This window comes from Xenopus tropicalis, chromosome 5 (assembly GCF_000004195.4).
Source record: "Xenopus tropicalis strain Nigerian chromosome 5, UCB_Xtro_10.0, whole genome shotgun sequence".
Classification (NCBI taxonomy): Eukaryota; Metazoa; Chordata; class Amphibia; order Anura; family Pipidae; genus Xenopus; species Xenopus tropicalis.
The window spans coordinates 49,062,839-49,081,166 of record NC_030681.2 but is presented as its reverse complement, the minus strand read 5'-3'; the positions used below and the strand labels follow the sequence as shown (position 1 = coordinate 49,081,166).

Sequence of the window (18,328 nt, the reverse complement as noted above, 5' to 3'; positions counted from 1 at the left end):
GGAGGAGGCGCCAGCTGAAGTTCTGTGAAATAGTATTGCAAGATGTTATTTTGTGTAATATATTATATATATATATATATATATATATATATACATTCATACACCATCATAAATAACGGGGCCCCTCACAACAACATTTTTTGGGCCCCCCTCCTCCCACGCCCCCAATGGCCCCTCCCCCTGTGAACCCTCACATCACACAGACATTGTTAGCCAGGGCCCCCTAAAACATTCGTGGCCCTTCCCCAAATGACTCACACTATGGGCCGCTCCCTGCTGCTTCCCCCCTGCTTTAAACTTATTTATGCATATGTATTTGAAAATAGATGTGTATATATATATATATATATATATATATATATATATAATAGGAAGTGCTGGGAAGCTGCACACCATAAGGAACAATAATACCTGGGTGCCTGTGGCAAAACAAAATCTAGACAGGCATGGGGTGACGGCACACACAGGATTTTCACAAGGAGTCACAAAGATGTGAAATAATATTCAGAGGTTTATTGTGAGCAACGTTTCAATTCCTCACTGGCATTATGGTTGAACGTGATGGACGTATGTCTTTTTTTCAACCCAACTTACTATGTTACTATGTTACTTTCATCATCCCTGACATTTCTTACATTTGTACCTTTAGTTCAAATTACTTGCTAAATCTTTTACTGAACGTATACTGTAAAAGCATAATAAAGTACAATAATTACCTTCTGCAATTTCAGCGACCAGTTCTGGGCTCCTGCACTTCAGGTCGGACCACAGACGCCGGAGCTGGCGGGGGTCCACATCAAGGGCAAACCCGGCGAGCAAATCCTCTCTTAGCTCGCCCAGGATTGCCCTCTTCCTCTCGTGGACCCCTAAGTCCCCCAGCGGTGGGTGGTCATATCCTGCACGCAGGAGCACGCTGATAATGTAGCGCCTCTCCCCTGGTAGCAAGTCAGAAACCCCAGGCATGTCCTCTCAGTTTGGTGGCTGCAGGCTCAATGACACAAAATGGCCCCAAGTCGCACATGTCACGAGATTACAAAATCGCGATAAAAAAAAAATTGCCAAATATACATAGTAATGTATTTTGCGCAACAAAATATTCACCGCTACAGTACAGTACATTATCGCGACAAAATATTCACCGCTATAGTACTGTATATTAGTAGCGAAATTCCATACATGCCAAGACTTTAGTAAAATTGAGTAAAAAGACACATACTTGAATAAATAACACTGTAAGTCCATATTTTATTGCAAAAAACTCATTTACTGTACTTTTCTATAATTTTTCGCCTGCCTGTAGTAGGTGTTAATTTTTGCATAGCCGAATGCGATATTTAGCGCGCAAAAGTTATAGTGAATCATGCGATCGTATTCTTTTCAGCGTGGAAATTAACGCATGCGGTAAAACTAGCGCGAGAAATACCGCATGCAAAAATGGCTATAATAATACTATGGTGAATCGCGCGCTAATTATCGCGTCTTTTTTACAGCAAAAAAGCGTGCGATAATTTTTATCGCACTTTAGTGAATCAGGCCCTATTTATCTTAGTTACAATTGTATCTAAGTGCATGTGTAGCTTGTCAACTTTTCCGGACTCTCTTGCAAAATTCACTTATTTAATTAAGTTTGAGAAACATTGTATTGGTTTTAGTGTTCAATGAAGTAGATCAAAAGGAAATGAGGGACTTTTCAGTAAAAATCCCAGACTGTGGGCTGAGCTGTTAAAATCGGGACTTTCCTGCGAAAATCGGGACAGTTGGGGGTATGATTTATGTTACAGGCTATCCAAAGCTCATGCATATTCTGAAAATACATAGGTTAGAAATAATTCTAATTCCACCCTTACTGTCCTTTAAGAAAAAGGAAAACCATTGTATGAACTGCTTATTGTTATTTTGCTCTTCTAAGTTCTTTGAACTGGGTTCATAATGACCCACTAGCAGCAAGTTGATGCAGGTAGCAGTCCCCATATGGCACCCGTTAATATGTATATGCATAGCTGTGCATTAAAGCATCTCCTTTTACCGGAGGATTTTACGAGACAAACATTTTATTTGTTGCAAATGTGTTTTTCATGCCTAAAATTGCTTTTGATTCACGTAGATTCTAAGCAGTACGACTGCTGTTTGCCTTGACATCAGCCTTTTAAAAGAGCAGAGTTGAAACAAGCGCATCAGGAAGCATGAATCATTCCTTCAAGGCAATTTTTCAGTGTCCTTGAAATACAATCTTACATTGAAGCCAAGGTACAGACGCTCATTGTTAGTGTTCCTGTTTGTGACACCACTATAATCTCCTTTCTCTCTCAGAGGTACTGGTTCCGTATCCCGTGAGTCACTCTTTGCGCTAATTTGCATATAACACTTTTTTTGAAAGCCATTTCGCACTGCTGTCTAGGAAATTAATCAGCTCCATTGTAGATCTGCACATCTTCACTTTTCCATAGTATGCAAAAATATTCTTGTAATTAGTTTTAGAAACAAATGCAAATTTCTGTGTGCTTACTCTTAAGGGTAACTTGAAAAGGGTTGTCTATAACCAAATCATAGAATAGTGCATTGTTTTGTTGCAAAATTTTCTGCTTGTAAAACTGGTGAGAAGTGGTGTTTTAGATAATGAGAGGTAGCAAAGCTAGTAGGAGTCTTATACAGTTTTAGTTAATTACAATACTACTGCAGTTCCACACCTTGCAAAGTATGGCACACACAGGGGGCATAGACCAGGCAGATTATGGCACACATAGGCAGGGTAGGGCAGGACAGGCAGAGTAAGGCACACCGAGGGGGAATAGGGCAGGCAGAGTATGGCACAAACAGGGGGCATAGGGTAGGCAGAGCATGGCACACACAGGCAGCAAAGGGCAGGCAGAGTATGGCACACACAGGTAGGGTAGGGTAGGCAGAGTAAGGCGCACACAGGCAGCATAGGGCAGGCAGAGTATGGCACACACAGACAGCATAGGGCAGGCAGAGTATGGCACACACAGGGGGCATAAGATAAGCAGATTCTTACACACATAGGCAGGGTAGCATAGGGCATGCAGAGTATGGCACACACAGGCAGCATAGTTCTGAGGTGTGAACAATGCAGGAGCCAGTTAATCTCAGTACTGATAATATTTAAAGCTTACACAAAGGTAAGCAGTCACAGCAGCCAGACTTATGGGGGGGGGGGGGCACATGGAAGGGCCGCAGGCTGCCAGTTGGACAGCTCTGCTTTAGGGTATTGCATGAAAATTTCTCGATGGGTACGCACTCCAGACACGGGTGAAGGTGGTTTAAGAAATAGCTTTATTTACAGTTGTCCTGTCGTGTTTCGTGTCTTTCAACATGTAGTCATAGGGTATGGGTGAGGGTGAGTGTCCATGAAAATCTGTGATTCACGTGATAATTTAATAAAGAAATAGTCGTGAACAGAAATTTCCCTGGGTGAAGGTTCCCGGGCAAGGCACCTGGACCAACTCTGCAAATGCGAATTGAGACTGGATGTTTCAAATTGTATATTAGGCTTGATGGCTAACAGCAAGTTTTGGTATTGTTATATTTAACTATTCCATGAAAATAAAAAATTTTGTAGCAACTCTGAGCTTTCCTTCCCAGAATTCCTTTTGCTTTTCATATAAACAAGCACATCTCTCCTCAACCAAAATTATTCTTTAGTGGTTTCACTTACCTAGCTCTCTACACTGATTGAAAAACCCTGCATTGCACTGATGAGTGTTGATATTTTGTCTAACCCAACATGCCTTGTCATAAAACAAGACTCAGAGACAAGGTTCTCTCAAAAAGGATGAGTTATTTATTAGTCATATAAAATACAAGTCTTGTGGAAGCACTCTCTCTAGCACACCAACTGAGACGACAGTATGTGATACGAGAGGCTTCAAAGCAATACAGTAACGGCCGGTGCTTTTAGCACAATATTCAATTATTTCCATATAAGGCAAATTATAGGCAAAATTGTTAGTTACAAGTTATTTGCAAAAAAATATCTATTATTATAAGCATACAACCGTATTAAACCTAAAGTTTCCTGTGAAAAGAGGAAGTAGATACAATGTTTATTATCACCAAGGGGTGCAGGGCGGTTTGCTAGTCTTGTTTCTTTCAGCTATGATCTTAATATAAGTATTAACCCTTTACTGCCTTTTATCATTCCTCTTATTTCACCCTGCCTTAGGCCTATCTATATTGGGGACACAAATTTGGGCTATAGATCAAATAAAGGGGGGTGTCACTTCCCCTTTAGGTGAAAGTCTCTACAATAATCAATATTGCCCAAAATAAGGGCAATAATTGGAAATCTGATCAGTATACTGCCTTGGCTTTGCTTTAAAACCCAGTGGGTGAAATCCAGCCTTTAGGGTATTCCATGTAAATGGAGATTTTATGAGAGATCTCTGGCTTCATTCCTAGAACTCCTTCTGCATTGTATATTAAAGAGGACATCTCTCCCCAAACATAACGCTTTTCTAGAGAATCCATTTAAACATCCATTCATGGGATCATATTCATGATTCATAATTAGAAACACTGCACTTAGTAATGTATTACTGTAATAGGAAAATACACAGAGATTAATTAAGGCCTGTTTGTTATGAATTTGTTGTAACCACAAAACACCCAGTTTAATGCAATACTTAAAAAAGGCAAAATGCTTGGAATAAGAAATGACATGATGCCAAAAATTGATTCTGCTGTGTATGAATAAGACAGGAAACCTAGATTGTAAGCTTCACCAGGGCAGGGACTGATGAGAATAATAAACAATTTCTGTAATGCGGTCTGATATATAATGGTGCTTTATAAATAAAGCTTAGTAATATGCAGAAACCATCTAATTGCATTACAAGGATAAATATGGTTATACTTTATAACATGGGGTAGTGTCAGCTAATTACAAGGTCGTAATAGAGGAAACATATTTATCAGTATTAAAACTGCATTTAACTTCCTTACTTTTAGGTATTAAACAAATTTTCACATTTCTTGTATGTATGTATGTATGTATAACTTTATTTATAAAGCGCCACAAGGGTACGCAGGGCTGTACAGTCTTACAGAATACAAAATTACACACAGGGAGGACGAGTGATATAATAAATAAATACATATATGTATATATATATATAAGTGCCATGTGGTATGAGACACAGTAGGAAGGAGGTCCCTGCCCCGTAGGGCAGTGATAGAAGACCTATCACTAAAATGAATTTGATATGTTGTTGAAAACCCTATACAGTCATTAAAATACAAATATATGAAGTTAACATTGGGTTGTTCTCCTGCAAGCTGTTCTAGGACTAGCTGTCTGTGTGGCACATAGAATTTTCACTCCCACAATATTCCCAGGGCAGTCAGTGGCCTTGCAGTCAAGCTGACTTTAAAGAGGACCTGTCACATAAAAAAAGTTGTTTAATAAAATTCCTTTTCAGGTCACACATGAAACCTAAATTTTTTTTGTTTTTAATTAAAACAACCATACCTGTTTATAAAGGTATTTAAAAATCTAAGCTGTCAATCAAATATTGCCTGCCCCACCTGTATGCCTGAGGCATAGAGGTGAAGCAGGTAAGTACATTCACTTTCTATTCCCCATCCTATCACATAAAAATATTGTGACAATTTATATAGTGTAAGTAAAGTTTATTTTGCTCAACTAACATGATAGAAAATTATTTGGAATTATTTCTTAAGGGGGCAGTTCCCGTTTCACAACTGCCAAGCTTTTCTAGTAAGTGTATGTGAAGTGTTTTGTCTGTAGCTCAAAAAAGCATCAAACCAGTTCTTTAAGAAAATAACAAGCCAGTACCTCCTTGTGCGTTTGTACTATATACAGCAATGCTTCTTGGGTTTCTGTGGTGATAGTATAATAATAAATTGAAATGTATGTCAGTTTATATAGCATGTTTTGATTCATTGATCATAGCAAATGATCTTAACTAGGCAAACTAAAGACAATTCTGGATTGTTATACAGTATGTACACATTTGTGATTATTTTAATTATCTTTGTTCAGGGGTAAAATGTAATTTGAAGCATTATTATTATTATTAACATTTATTTATAAAGCGCCAACATATTATGCAGCACTGTACAATAAGTAGGTTTCATACATTGGACATACAGAGTAACATATAAAGCAATCGATAACTGATAAAAGAGGTGAAGAGAGCCCTGCCCAAAAGAGCTTACAATCTACAAGGATGCCACGATATAGTATTTATAGAGGGATAGCAAATACTGAGGCTGCTGGTATGTTGATTCACTTTAGATTTCAGGCTCAGATCTCCCAAAGCCTACTCTAATCTATAACTCTGTTTCATAATACATTTTATCAGCAGAATGCCTAAAGATATACATGCAGATTATATTTGACAAAGTATTCTTATACCACTTAATCTATTTTGCATTTTTGCAGTTTAGAAATACTGTACTTGTATTAAAGTGTCAAAACAAAATATCTAAAAATCTTTCTTTTCTCTTGATCCAGGATAACATTTTGCCACCTGCCTTTCCAGAGCAAATGGCTCTACGTGGGAACAGAAAGAGGCAATATTCATATTGTCAACGTGGAGTCATTCACTCTCTCAGGCTACGTCATCATGTGGAATAAAGCCATTGAACTGTAAGTGTTACGTATTCTGTGACATTAATGAGAATCTTTGTGCCAGGGTTGCACACTTTGCCCTGAGCAGCCCTCTGGAGATAATGGCATGTATCCCAGTTCAAAATGCTTAAACTCTATCTAATTGGTGGCAGAGAAGCTGATGCCGCACTAGATTATTAGTTTATATACGTCAGTTCTTGCTCTGAGAGCTAATTACTTTTTGCAGTTGAATGCTAGCTGTCTAGATATCTGTATGGATAAAAATCACACAGGCACAGGGTTATGTGGCACATGGTTTCTAGGCTACTGTAACATTCCTAGCTCTGTGTGTTTTTTTTTTAGATTTTCAATTCTGCATTCTCCTTCCAGCCTCACATTTTCATAAATGACTCTTGGTTATAGTCTGAGGATTTATAGGCTTTTCTATTTTAGGCAGCTGATGATATAAGAGGACTTTGTGTAATGCAATAAAATTGTGTGGAGGTGTAGTGCTAAGAGGAGCCATTTCTAGGCAAGGCAGCTGCGTTATTGTAGCACAGATTTGCAATGTATTAGTTGGCATTACTACTTTATACTTTGTATCTGAAGTGTGCACAGTTTTTGGCTATTGTTTAAATAGTGTTCATCGGGCTCAGAAAGGAAACAAACACTGAGGGAGAGCTGGATAACCAAAAAACATCTGTAGTGCCTCTGCTCATATAGGGCCATTGTTCATTAAATCTATACATAAAAAATTAATGAGAACACTCAACAATTTTGCATTCTGACCTTTGCAAACCATCTATACACATATACATTACCTATCTATATTTATTTATATACACACATATCGAGGATCATTCATGGAGAGCTTTAGAAAGACCTTGAATTAGCAGATGCAAGTAATTGCACTCCATCAACATGGCCTCTATGCACGCTCACTGCACAAGACTCCACTGCTGAAAAAAACATGTTGAAGCTCGTTTAAACTTTGCTGCACAACATATAGACAAGCCAATAAAATTCTGGGAGAATATAGTCTGGTTAAATGAGACCAAAATTGAACTCTTTGGATGTCATTATGCACACCATGTTTGGAGGAGAAATGGCACTGCACCCCAGAAACACCATACCAGCAGTGAATTTTGGAGGTGGAAACATCATGGTGTGGGGCTGTTTTTCAGCATACGGTACTGGCAGACTTCATATAATTGAAGGATGGATGAATGGAGAAATGTAATGGGACATATTGCTAAGAATATGCTGCCATCTACCAGGATGCTGAAGATGAAACAAGGGTGGACATTTCAGCAACACAATGATCCCACACACACAGCCAAGGAAACTCAATTGGTTTCAGAGAAAAGAAATAAAGTTGCTAGAGTGGCCCAGTCAATCCCCCGACTTGAAAAATCTATGATCAGAGTCCCCTGGGACCATCAAGATTTGAAGACAGTTTGTGTGTAAGAATGGGCCAAAATCACACCTGTGCAATGCATGTGACTAGTTTCTCCATACAGGAGCAACCTTGAAGCTGTTATTACCAACAAATGCTTTTCTACCAAGTATTAAATACAGTAAGCATGTTCAATACATATACCCTGTGTCATTCCACTTCACATAACTTAATTTGTGGACTTATTTGTTTTCATTTCTTTGTATGTGTGGATTACTTGGGATGCTACTGATATCTGGTATAAAATTCATGGCAATAGCCCCATTAGAATTATATTTACTAAGAAAAATGTTGACATGTTTCATACTTATTTTCCCTGCTGTGTGTGTATATATATATATATATTAGTTAGGTATGGGATCTTTTATCCAGAATCCTTAGGACCTGGGTTAACATTAAATTAACCCAGTAGGACTGTTTTGCCTCCAATAAGGATTAATTATGTTCTAGCTGAAGTCAAGTACAGGGTACTGGTTTACAGAGAAAAAGAAAATGTGTTTTAATATTTTGAATTATTTGCTTAAATTTGTAGCTTTCTGGGTGACAGGTTTTCAGATAAAAGATCCCATATACCTGTATATAAAAATTCTGCCGCCTTTTGTTAAATGAAAAAAAGAAACCATTTTGACAGTACATCTATGGAGCTCTCTCCCTGGCTACTATATAGCTATATATAGATTGTTTAGCCAATGTCTTTGGAGTCAGTGGATGGACAGGTCCTTTTGCTTTATCTTAGGTTTCAGGCAATTTGATTCACAGGGGAATAAAATAAGAGGGAAGGTCTCTTTGAAGGCAATAGTACTCAGGGAGCTTTTCTTCTCTAGCTTTCCTTCTCTTCTGAATATGTAATCATACAGTTTTATTCTTGGACATTTCAAGCCAAGATCTATGCACGATCACTGTATGTTGCAAACTAATTATTTATACCATACCCTATAAGTTAATTGCAAATTATAATTTATTGTTATCTATTTCTGGCTTAATGAAATTAACAGTTTAGTAGAATTTCAAACTGACCAATATAACAAAAAACATCATTGCATAAGTTTGTTTATGAGCTTTACGCCCAGCCATGTGTGTATACAAAAAGCCATTATCCAGAAAGTGCAGAATTACGGGAAGGCCATCTCCCATAGACTCCATTTTAATCAAATATTTCAATTTTTAAAATGTTTTTCCTTTTTCTCTGTAATAATAAAACAACACCTTGTACTTGATCCCAACTAAGTGCTGCTCAGTGGATGCTGGTACAAACAGACAAGCAGGCAGGAAGGAGGAGTAAAACTGAAAGCAGCATCTTCTCTGCACAGTACATGTTGTCTCTTCTACTGATGTCAAACGCATGATAGAGGAAGGGGGTGTATATTGTGAGATTCCCAAGCCGCCGTCCCGACTTTGGTATTTTAGCAGAGAACTGAGTTAAAAGGTTGCCTCTAAGCAAACACGTAATGCTATGAGTGCAGCACAGTATGAATGGCTAATAAGGCATTATGGAAGCTTCACAGCAAAATATGCCAAACCCCCCCCCCCTCACAAAAAAAAGTAAAATGGCGACAGAATCCCTTTAATGAACCCTTATATAAGGCAAAATAATCCTATTGGGTTAATGTAATGTTTAAATGCTTTTTTTAGCGGACTTAAGTTATGGAGATCCAATTTCCAGGTCCTGAGCATTCTGGATAACACCTGTATTTATTATACATTTTGATGATTTGCTTGAACATATCAAACATAAGTTTCCTTTCAAATTATAAAAAGCAAACCAAACCCCAAATTCATGATTTCTATTTCTCATTATTATTTCTATTTTCTGTTTCCGTAAAGAGGTTCCACTGTGGTACAATTTGAACTTAAAATATTGGTGATTCATGAAATTTTTTAGAAGCTCCTATTGTACTTTTGTTTTGACTGCTATTCAACACATGTTATCAGAACTGACATACCCCTAAACAATGTAAGTCTATAATAATATATCACATAAAGCAGCTCATATTTAAAAATATTTAAGAAATAAACCGCTTTCATACAAATATACTTTTTTAGTCGTATGTTGCGTTGGGTAATCTTAAATAGAAAACTGCCATTTTAGCATAGGATTACCAATGTATCTGGCATTTAGAGATTTAAAAAGGAAGTTAGTATTTCATGGCATATATTTCTGCTACAAAAAAAATGCCACCTGATTTATGTGTGCTAAAAGTGGCAAATAAGTAAGACAACCACAATTTTTTATTTAATTTACCCCATTATATGCCCCACATTTCATAACATTCCAGCATAAAACATTCTCAGTATGATTGCCATGGACCTACTTATCAGTTTAATGCCCACTATACATAGATTAAGCAAATTATGTGGCGTACAAAGGTACCCAAATGAAAATACTACATATGAATTTTTATGACTAACACTCTGGCTACTGCAGCATATGCACCTGGTATGTGTATTATGTGCCATTAGGCCCCCTAACAGTGCGAAAAACCTTAGAAAACCATATATTTTCTGAAAGTACACATTCTGATGAAAAATAGGTAAATACATCTTTCTACTGCAAACTCTACTGCAAACTCTACTGCAAACTCTACTGCAAACTACCAAACTACAAAGCTATGCTAAACATAGAGTCCATAAATATTTGGACAGAGACAATTTTTTTCTAATTTTGGTTAGATTGTGGTACATGAATTTAAAATGAAACAACTCAGATGCAGTTGTGCAGACTTTCAGCTTTAATTCAGTGGGTAGAACAAAACGATTGCATAAAAATGCGAGGCCACTAAAGCATTTTTTTAACACAATCCCTTCATTTCAAAGTAATTGGACAATTGACTCAAAGGCTATTTCATGGGGAGGTGTTAGCAAGTCCGTCGTTATGTCATTATCAATTAAGCAGATAAAAGGCCTGGAGATGATTTGAGGTGTGGTGCTTGCATGTGGAAGATTTTGCTGTGAACAGACAACATGCTGTCAAAGGAGCTTTCCATACAGGTGAAAGAAGCCATACTTAAGCTTAAGAAAAAACCCATCTGAGAAATTGCTACAATATTAGGAGTGGCAAAATCTACAGTTTGGTACATCCTGAGAAAGAAAGCAAGCACTGGTGAACTCAGCAACGCAAAAAGACCTGGGCATCCACGGAAAACAACAGTGGTGGGTGATCATAGAATCATTTCCATGGTGAAGAGAAACCCCTTCACAATAGCCAACCAAGTGAACAACACTCTCCAGGGGGTAGGCGTATCGATATCCAAGTTTACTATAAAGAGAAGACTGCATGAAAGTAAATACAGAGGGTGCACTGCAAGGTGCCTCTCATAAGTCTCAAGAATAGAAAGGATAGATTGGATTTTGCTAATGAACATCTAAAAAAGCCAGCACAGTTCTGGAAAAACATTCTTTGGACAGATGAAACCAAGAACAACCTATACCAGAATGATGGTAAGAAAAAAGTATGGAGAAGGCGTGGAACAGCTCTTTATCCAAAGCATAACACATCATCTGTAAAACGCGATGGAGGCAGTGTGTTGGCTTGGCCGTGCATGGCTGCCAGTGGCATTGGGACACTAGTGTTTATTGATGATGTGACACAGGACAGAAGCAGCTGAAAGAATTCTGAGGTGTTCAGAGACATACTGTCCGCTCAAATCCAGCTAAATGCAGTCAAATTGATTGATACAGATGGACGATGACCCAAAACACACAGCCAAAGCAACCCAGGAGTTTATTAAAGCAAAGAAGTGGAAAATTCTTGAATGGCCAAGTCAGTCACCTGATCTTAACCCAATTAAGCATGCATTTCACTTGTTGACTAAACTTCTGACAGAAAGGCCCACAAACAAATAGCAACTGAAAGGAGAAAACCCAGCATCTGGTGATGTCCATGAGTTCAAGACGTCAGGCTGTCATTGCCAGCAAAGGGTTTTCAACCAAGTATTAGAAATGAACATTTTATTTCCAGTTATTTAATTTGTCCAATTACTTTTGAGCCCCTGAAATGAAGTGATTGTGTTAAAAAAATGCTTTAGTGGCCTTACATTTGTATGCAATCTTTTTGTTCACCCCACTGAATTAAAGCTGAAAGTCTGCACTTCAACTGCATCTGAGTTGTTTCATTTCAGATTCATTGTGGTAATGTACAGAACCAAAATTAAAAAAAAGTTGTCTCTGTCCAAATATTTATGGACCTAACTGTATATACCCCACATTTTGTAACACAACAACATAAAACATCCTAAATATGAACACCGGGGTCTATAGCTTGATGCCCAGTATACATAGACTTACCAAACTATGTGGCATACAGAGGCACCCAATGAAAATAATGCACGTGAATTTTCACGTCTGACTCTTGCTCCTACAATAAAAGCACCCAATATGTTTATAATGTGCCATAAGGCCCCCTAGTAGTACAGAGACCCCATGCATTTTCTGAAAGTACAGTGGAGGAAATAATTATTTGACCCCTCACTGATTTTGTAAGTTTGTCCTATGACAAAGAAATGAAAAGTCTCAGAACAGTATCATTTCAATGGTAGGTTTATTTTAACAGTGGCAGATAGCACATCAAAAGGAAAATCGAAAAAATAACTTTAAATAAAAGATAGCAACTGATTTGCATTTCATTGAGTGAAATAAGTTTTTGAACCCTCTAACAAAAAAAGACTTAATACTTAGTGGAAAAACCCTTGTTTGCAAGCACAGAGGTCAAACGTTTCTTGTAATTGATGACCAAGTTTGCGCACATTTTAGGAGGAATGTTGGTCCACTCCTCTTTGCAGATCATCTCTAAATCCCTAAGGTTTCGAGGCTGTCTCTGTGCAACTCTCAGCTTGAGCTCCCTCCATAGGTTTTCTATTGGATTAAGGTCCGGAGACTGACTAGGCCACTCCATGACCTTAATGTGCTTCTTCTTGAGCCACTCCTTTGTTGCCTTTGCTGTATGTTTTGGGTCATTGTCGTGCTGGAACACCCATCCACGACCCATTTTCAGTTTCCTGGCAGAGGGAAGGAGGTTGTCGTTCAGGATTTCACGATACATGGCTCCGTCCATTTTCCCGTTAATGCGAATAAGTTGTCCTGTGCCCTTAGCAGAAAGACACCCCCAAAGCAAAATGTTTCCACCCCCATGCTTGACGGTGGGGACGGTGTTTTGGGGGTCATAGGCAGCATTTTTCTTCCTCCAAACACAGCAAGTTGAGTTAATGCCAAAGAGTTCTATTTTGGTCTCATCAGACCACAGCACCTTCTCCCAGTCACTCACAGAATCATTCAGGTGTTCATTGGCAAACTTCAGACAGGCCTGCACATGTGCCTTCTTGAGCAGGGGGACCTTGCGAGCCCTGCAGGATTTTAATCCATTGCGGTGTAATGTGTTTCCAATGGTTTTCTTGGTGACTGTGGTCCCTGCTAATTTGAGGTCATTAACTAACTCCTCCCGTGTAGTTCTAGGATGCTTTTTCACCTTTCTCAGAATCATTGACACCCCACGAGGTGAGATCTTGCGTGGAGCCCCAGAGCGAGGTCGATTGATGGTCATTTTGTGCTCCTTCCATTTTCGAACAATCGCACCAACAGTTGTCACCTTCTCTCCCAGCTTCTTGCTAATGGTTTTGTAGCCCATTCCAGCCTTGTGCAGGTCTACAATTTTGTCTCTGACATCCTTGGACAGCTCTTTGGTCTTTCCCATGTTGGAGAGTTTGGAGTCTGCTTGATTGATTGATTCTGTGGACAGGTGTCTTTTATACAGGTGACTAGTTAAGACAGGTGTCCTTAATGAGGTTGACTAATTGAGTAGAAGTGTCTAACCACTCTGTGGGAGCCAGAACTCTTAATGGTTGGTAGGGGTTCAAAAACTTATTTCACTCAATGAAATGCAAATCAGTTGCTATCTTTTATTTAAAGTTATTTTTTTCGATTTTCCTTTTGATGTGCTATCTGCCACTGTTAAAATAAACCTACCATTGAAATGATACTGTTCTGAGACTTTTCATTTCTTTGTCATTGGACAAACTTACAAAATCAGTGAGGGGTCAAATAATTATTTCCTCCACTGTATATATTCTGACAAAACCAAAACAGGCAAATGCATCTTTTAACTGCAAACTATCAAATTACAAAACTATGCTAAAAGAAGCAGTTTTTCTGACATTTCCGAAAATTGTCACAAAGCTTGCATTATACCCCAATATATACACCACATATTGCAACGTACCAACATCAAACATCCTTAATATGAACTCCAGGGGTCTAATGAACAATTTGATGCCCAATATATATATAGATTCACCTAATCTATTTGGTGTACAGAGGCACCCAGAGGGCTCTGGCACACGGGGAGATCCCTGTTCGCGGGCGACTAATCTCCCCGAGTTGCCATCCGTTGCCATCCCACCGGCGAAAATGTAAGTCGCCGGTGGGATGGCACATGCGGCGCGATTTTGGCAAATCGCTGAAAATGCCTCGCGAGGCAACTTCGCCGATTTGCCGAAATCGCCTGCGCAGCGTGTGCCATCCCACCGGTGACTTACATTTTTGTCGGTGGGATGGCAACTCGGGGAGATTAGTCGCCTGCGAACAGGGAGATTTGTCGCGGCCGACTAATCTCCCTGTGTGCCAGAGCCCAAATGGATATATAGCAAACAAAATTTCCAGGGGCACAAACAAGTAACAAAGGACAATGCAAAATGCAATCAATGCTTTCTTTTTTTGCCTAGTTTAATCAGCAGTCAGAATCACTGTTTGAAAATTTTATCTTAGCCAAATAAGTTAAATAGCCAACAAAATGGCTTAAAATGCAATAAAATTGCTAAAAATGCACCAAACTCACCAAAAATGTAATATAATCACTAAAATAACATACAAAAAGTATTACACAGTGCAGTTAACAAATACGCTATTCGCTATGGCAGTAAAACAGTTTGTCCTGCAAAAAAACCCATGATGCGATAAAAAAGCCACAAAATTGTGTATGTAAATGTGTGTGTACATGTAAATTGTGCATTGTGTACATGCAAGTATGTGTGAGTGTTGTGAATGTGTAAAAGCTCCCCGATCCCTCAAAAATGTATCACACCCAAAGGCCCACTCGATCCCCACCTCTGCTCATTGCCTAGGGGTGGGGAATGAGCCGAGAAGTGCAGCACAACATAGAATCTACAACTGTTGGTACTTTGGTACTTTTATCCACAGAACGTGGACTTTATACTTATCAATAAAGACAGAGAGAGAGCAGACATGTTTTACTTGCCTCTGTTGCTGAGCATGTAAAAAAATGAAGCTCCTTAGGAACGCAATAGTGATGTGCTAGTTGGCCCGATACCCACGGGTCAGGCGGGTTCGGCCCAACCTCAGCACATCAATTGCTGGTTGAGCTCTTCCGCTCATCCTCCCTGCCCACAACCTAACACTGCCTTACACTTTCTCTTACGGCTCTCTAATTTAAAGGTGCGAGTCCACCACGCCCCACCCCTTTTGTGACATCATTGCGGGGTGGGTCGGACGTGGGTTTATAAATAGAGGGAAGAACCTGGGTCAGTTAGGGTTGGGTGCCAGAATCACTAGAAAGCAATCCTAGCAGCTCATATAAACAAAAACACGCACACATGCATACAAACAAAGATTCATGTACAGAATCAAGTAGTTTGGTGCTGTCAACCACATTTTTAAATTTATCAGATTTTACACCACAAAAACATCCTCCAGATTTGCATCAAGAAACAAAAAGTTGTTGTGAGACAAATAAGCAACGACTACCTGCTATTTGGGTTTGTGGCTGCGTATCAAAGGTTGTGAGTACCACCTCTGGGTATGCACTGTACCTTGAATGTTCAAGATTATTCTTTGCTGAACATTTATAGAAAAAGAAATTGCATGTCCTGCAGAGTATAATTTCCCTTAACAAGGCACAAGGAACACACAAACCACTTTGCTTGGATGGAGGCAGCTGCATGGAGCCATTGAAACTCTACACTGCTTTTTATACAACCAAAGCAGAGACACCCCCTATTGGTGGATATAAAGCAAATAACTACATTAATAAATCACAGTAATTTTAGATTGCAAAAAGGTTTGAACAAGCACATATTTGTCTAATACAATATACAATATAGGGTTATTTGACCTGAACATTCCCTTCAAATCAATTGCAACCTGTAATACCTTACAAAATGATTTGCAGTATGTAGAATTCCTTCAACTTTGACTTGAAATACTCCTATTATTGCTAGAAACCAGCACACTCAGTATCATTTGCTGTATTTCATATTACTGACTATCAAATTAAACAAAAGTAAGTATTTTCCCCTATCTGCTTAGGCCGTCATTTCCTGTTTGTCAGTGTCACAACACATTCTGCTTCCCAGACAGGAGCTGTTGGATACATATCACTCGCTCAGCTATTTCTGCTGAAGAAAAGCTTGACAAGCACCAAAACTCTTGTAGCATATCACAAAGAAACTTGAGGGCATTGCAGATGTTGCATTTTTAATGTCATAAAGGAGCAGGAATAAAAGAGCTAGAAGAAAAGACTGGATCCTGAGTCCTGCTGAGAAATTTGGGCACTTTAGCACTTGATATTTTTTTATGAGGGACAATGTGTAACAAGCACACATTGTTGATTTTGCATAAAATAATAAGGGCTCATTTACAAACATAGGGTCTAGATAGCAACCAATTAAAAATTTGATTTTAAAATTCTACTATTAACTTTGGAAGAAAAGATCTGAGCAACTTGACAAGTGTAATTGTAATTTAGCAGCTTTTCGTTTTGTTTGAGAAAAGAGATTTTCTTTTGTTTTTTCTTTTTTTTCTTTTCCGTCAATCTGTAACAAAGTGATTTTCTTTCTTTTTGTGTGTAAGAACAGCAGAAAAGTGTTAACTGAAACAGGACTTTCCCAGACTCAGTTCTGTCATCATACTTTTTAGCCATTAAGCCTTTGAGTGTTTGTGGCTAAACTGACATGTACCACAAAGCTGCCTTTCATGGTTATTGTTACATTTATATACCATTTTTAAAGAAGGGGGAGTGCATCACAATACAACACAATACATCACGATCACAAAACTCTGTTTTTAATGTTTTTTTAAATTTAGGATTTAAAAACATATAAGGATTTGCTAGAAATTTTCACAAGTCATTATATAAGGCAGGGATCCCACACCTTTTATACCCGTGAACCACATTTAAATGGAAAAAGTGTTGGGGAGCAACACAAGCATGAAAAAGTTTCCTGGGGGTGCCAATAAGAGCTATAATTGGCTACTTAATAGCCCCTATGTAGACTGGCAGCCTACATAAGGCTCTGTTTGACATTATACTTGGTTTTTATACAACAAAAACTTGCCCCCAAGCCAGGAATTCCTAAATGAGCACTTGCTTTGAAGCCACTGGGAGCAACATCCAAAGGGTTGGGGAGCAATAAGGCGGGTAACTCCTTTAAAAGTGTAGTTCACCTTTAAGGTATTTATAGAACGGCCTGTTAGCAACTCTCAGTCACTCTTCATTGTCTATTTCCCATAGTTCTTTAATTAATATAAATGGGGGTCAGGGTCCCTGGCAACCTACACTATTGCTCTGTAAGGCAACAATTTTATTTCTATTTTTTGTTCATCTTTGTATTCAGCCCCTCTCCTTTTCATCTACTAGTCTCTCGTTTAAACTACTGGTTGTCAGAGTGAATTAGACCCTAGCAACCAGATAGCTGCTGAAAATCTAAATAATTCAAAAACTACAAAAATTAAAAAAGAAGACCATTTGAAAATTGTCTAAGATTATGACTGTTTGCCCCATACTAAAATTTAATTTGACGATGAACAACCTCTTTAATGTGTTTTCTGTAATGTCATTTGAAGTAGCCTTGTGTTATTGTGATAGAAATTCTACTTGCTTTATTACAGTGACCTTGTAACTTACCAAACAACCACAAAGGGTATGTATTATAAATATTGTATTTTTTTAAAACCTGCATTTCCTCTTCCTTATGTAGGTCATCCAAATCACACCCAGGACCAGTTGTCCACATCAGTGATAATCCAATGGATGAAGGGAAGGTAGGTTGTGTATACAAATATGAATATTTCCATCCCATCCCAACACCAGAAACTCCTAGAAATATGACCTGTAAGTTAAAATTATTTAGTTAAATTGGCGTGTGTATGGCAGAAGCCATGTTATCAGCTATGCTGTGCTCAGCCATATGTAGATGTGTTTTTTTGATTCTAGCAGGAAATATTAACTGCCTAGAAGAAGGAGGCAATAATACATATAATCAAATGTGCCAATTAAT

General features: G+C 38.4%; 1 protein-coding gene across 5 annotated transcripts in view; it reads left to right on the top strand.

The window, feature by feature from the left end:
- Positions 1–18,328, top strand: part of stxbp5 (syntaxin binding protein 5 (tomosyn)) — a 181,510-nt gene that overhangs the window by 88,947 nt on the left and 74,235 nt on the right. For all 5 annotated transcript variants that reach the window (XM_012963785.3, XM_002936370.5, XM_012963784.3 and 2 more), the window contains exons 5-6: positions 6,494–6,628; positions 18,029–18,092. In XM_012963785.3, coding sequence (XP_012819239.1) covers positions 6,494–6,628; positions 18,029–18,092 — 199 coding nt within the window. The remainder of the gene's footprint in view (positions 1–6,493; positions 6,629–18,028; positions 18,093–18,328) is intronic.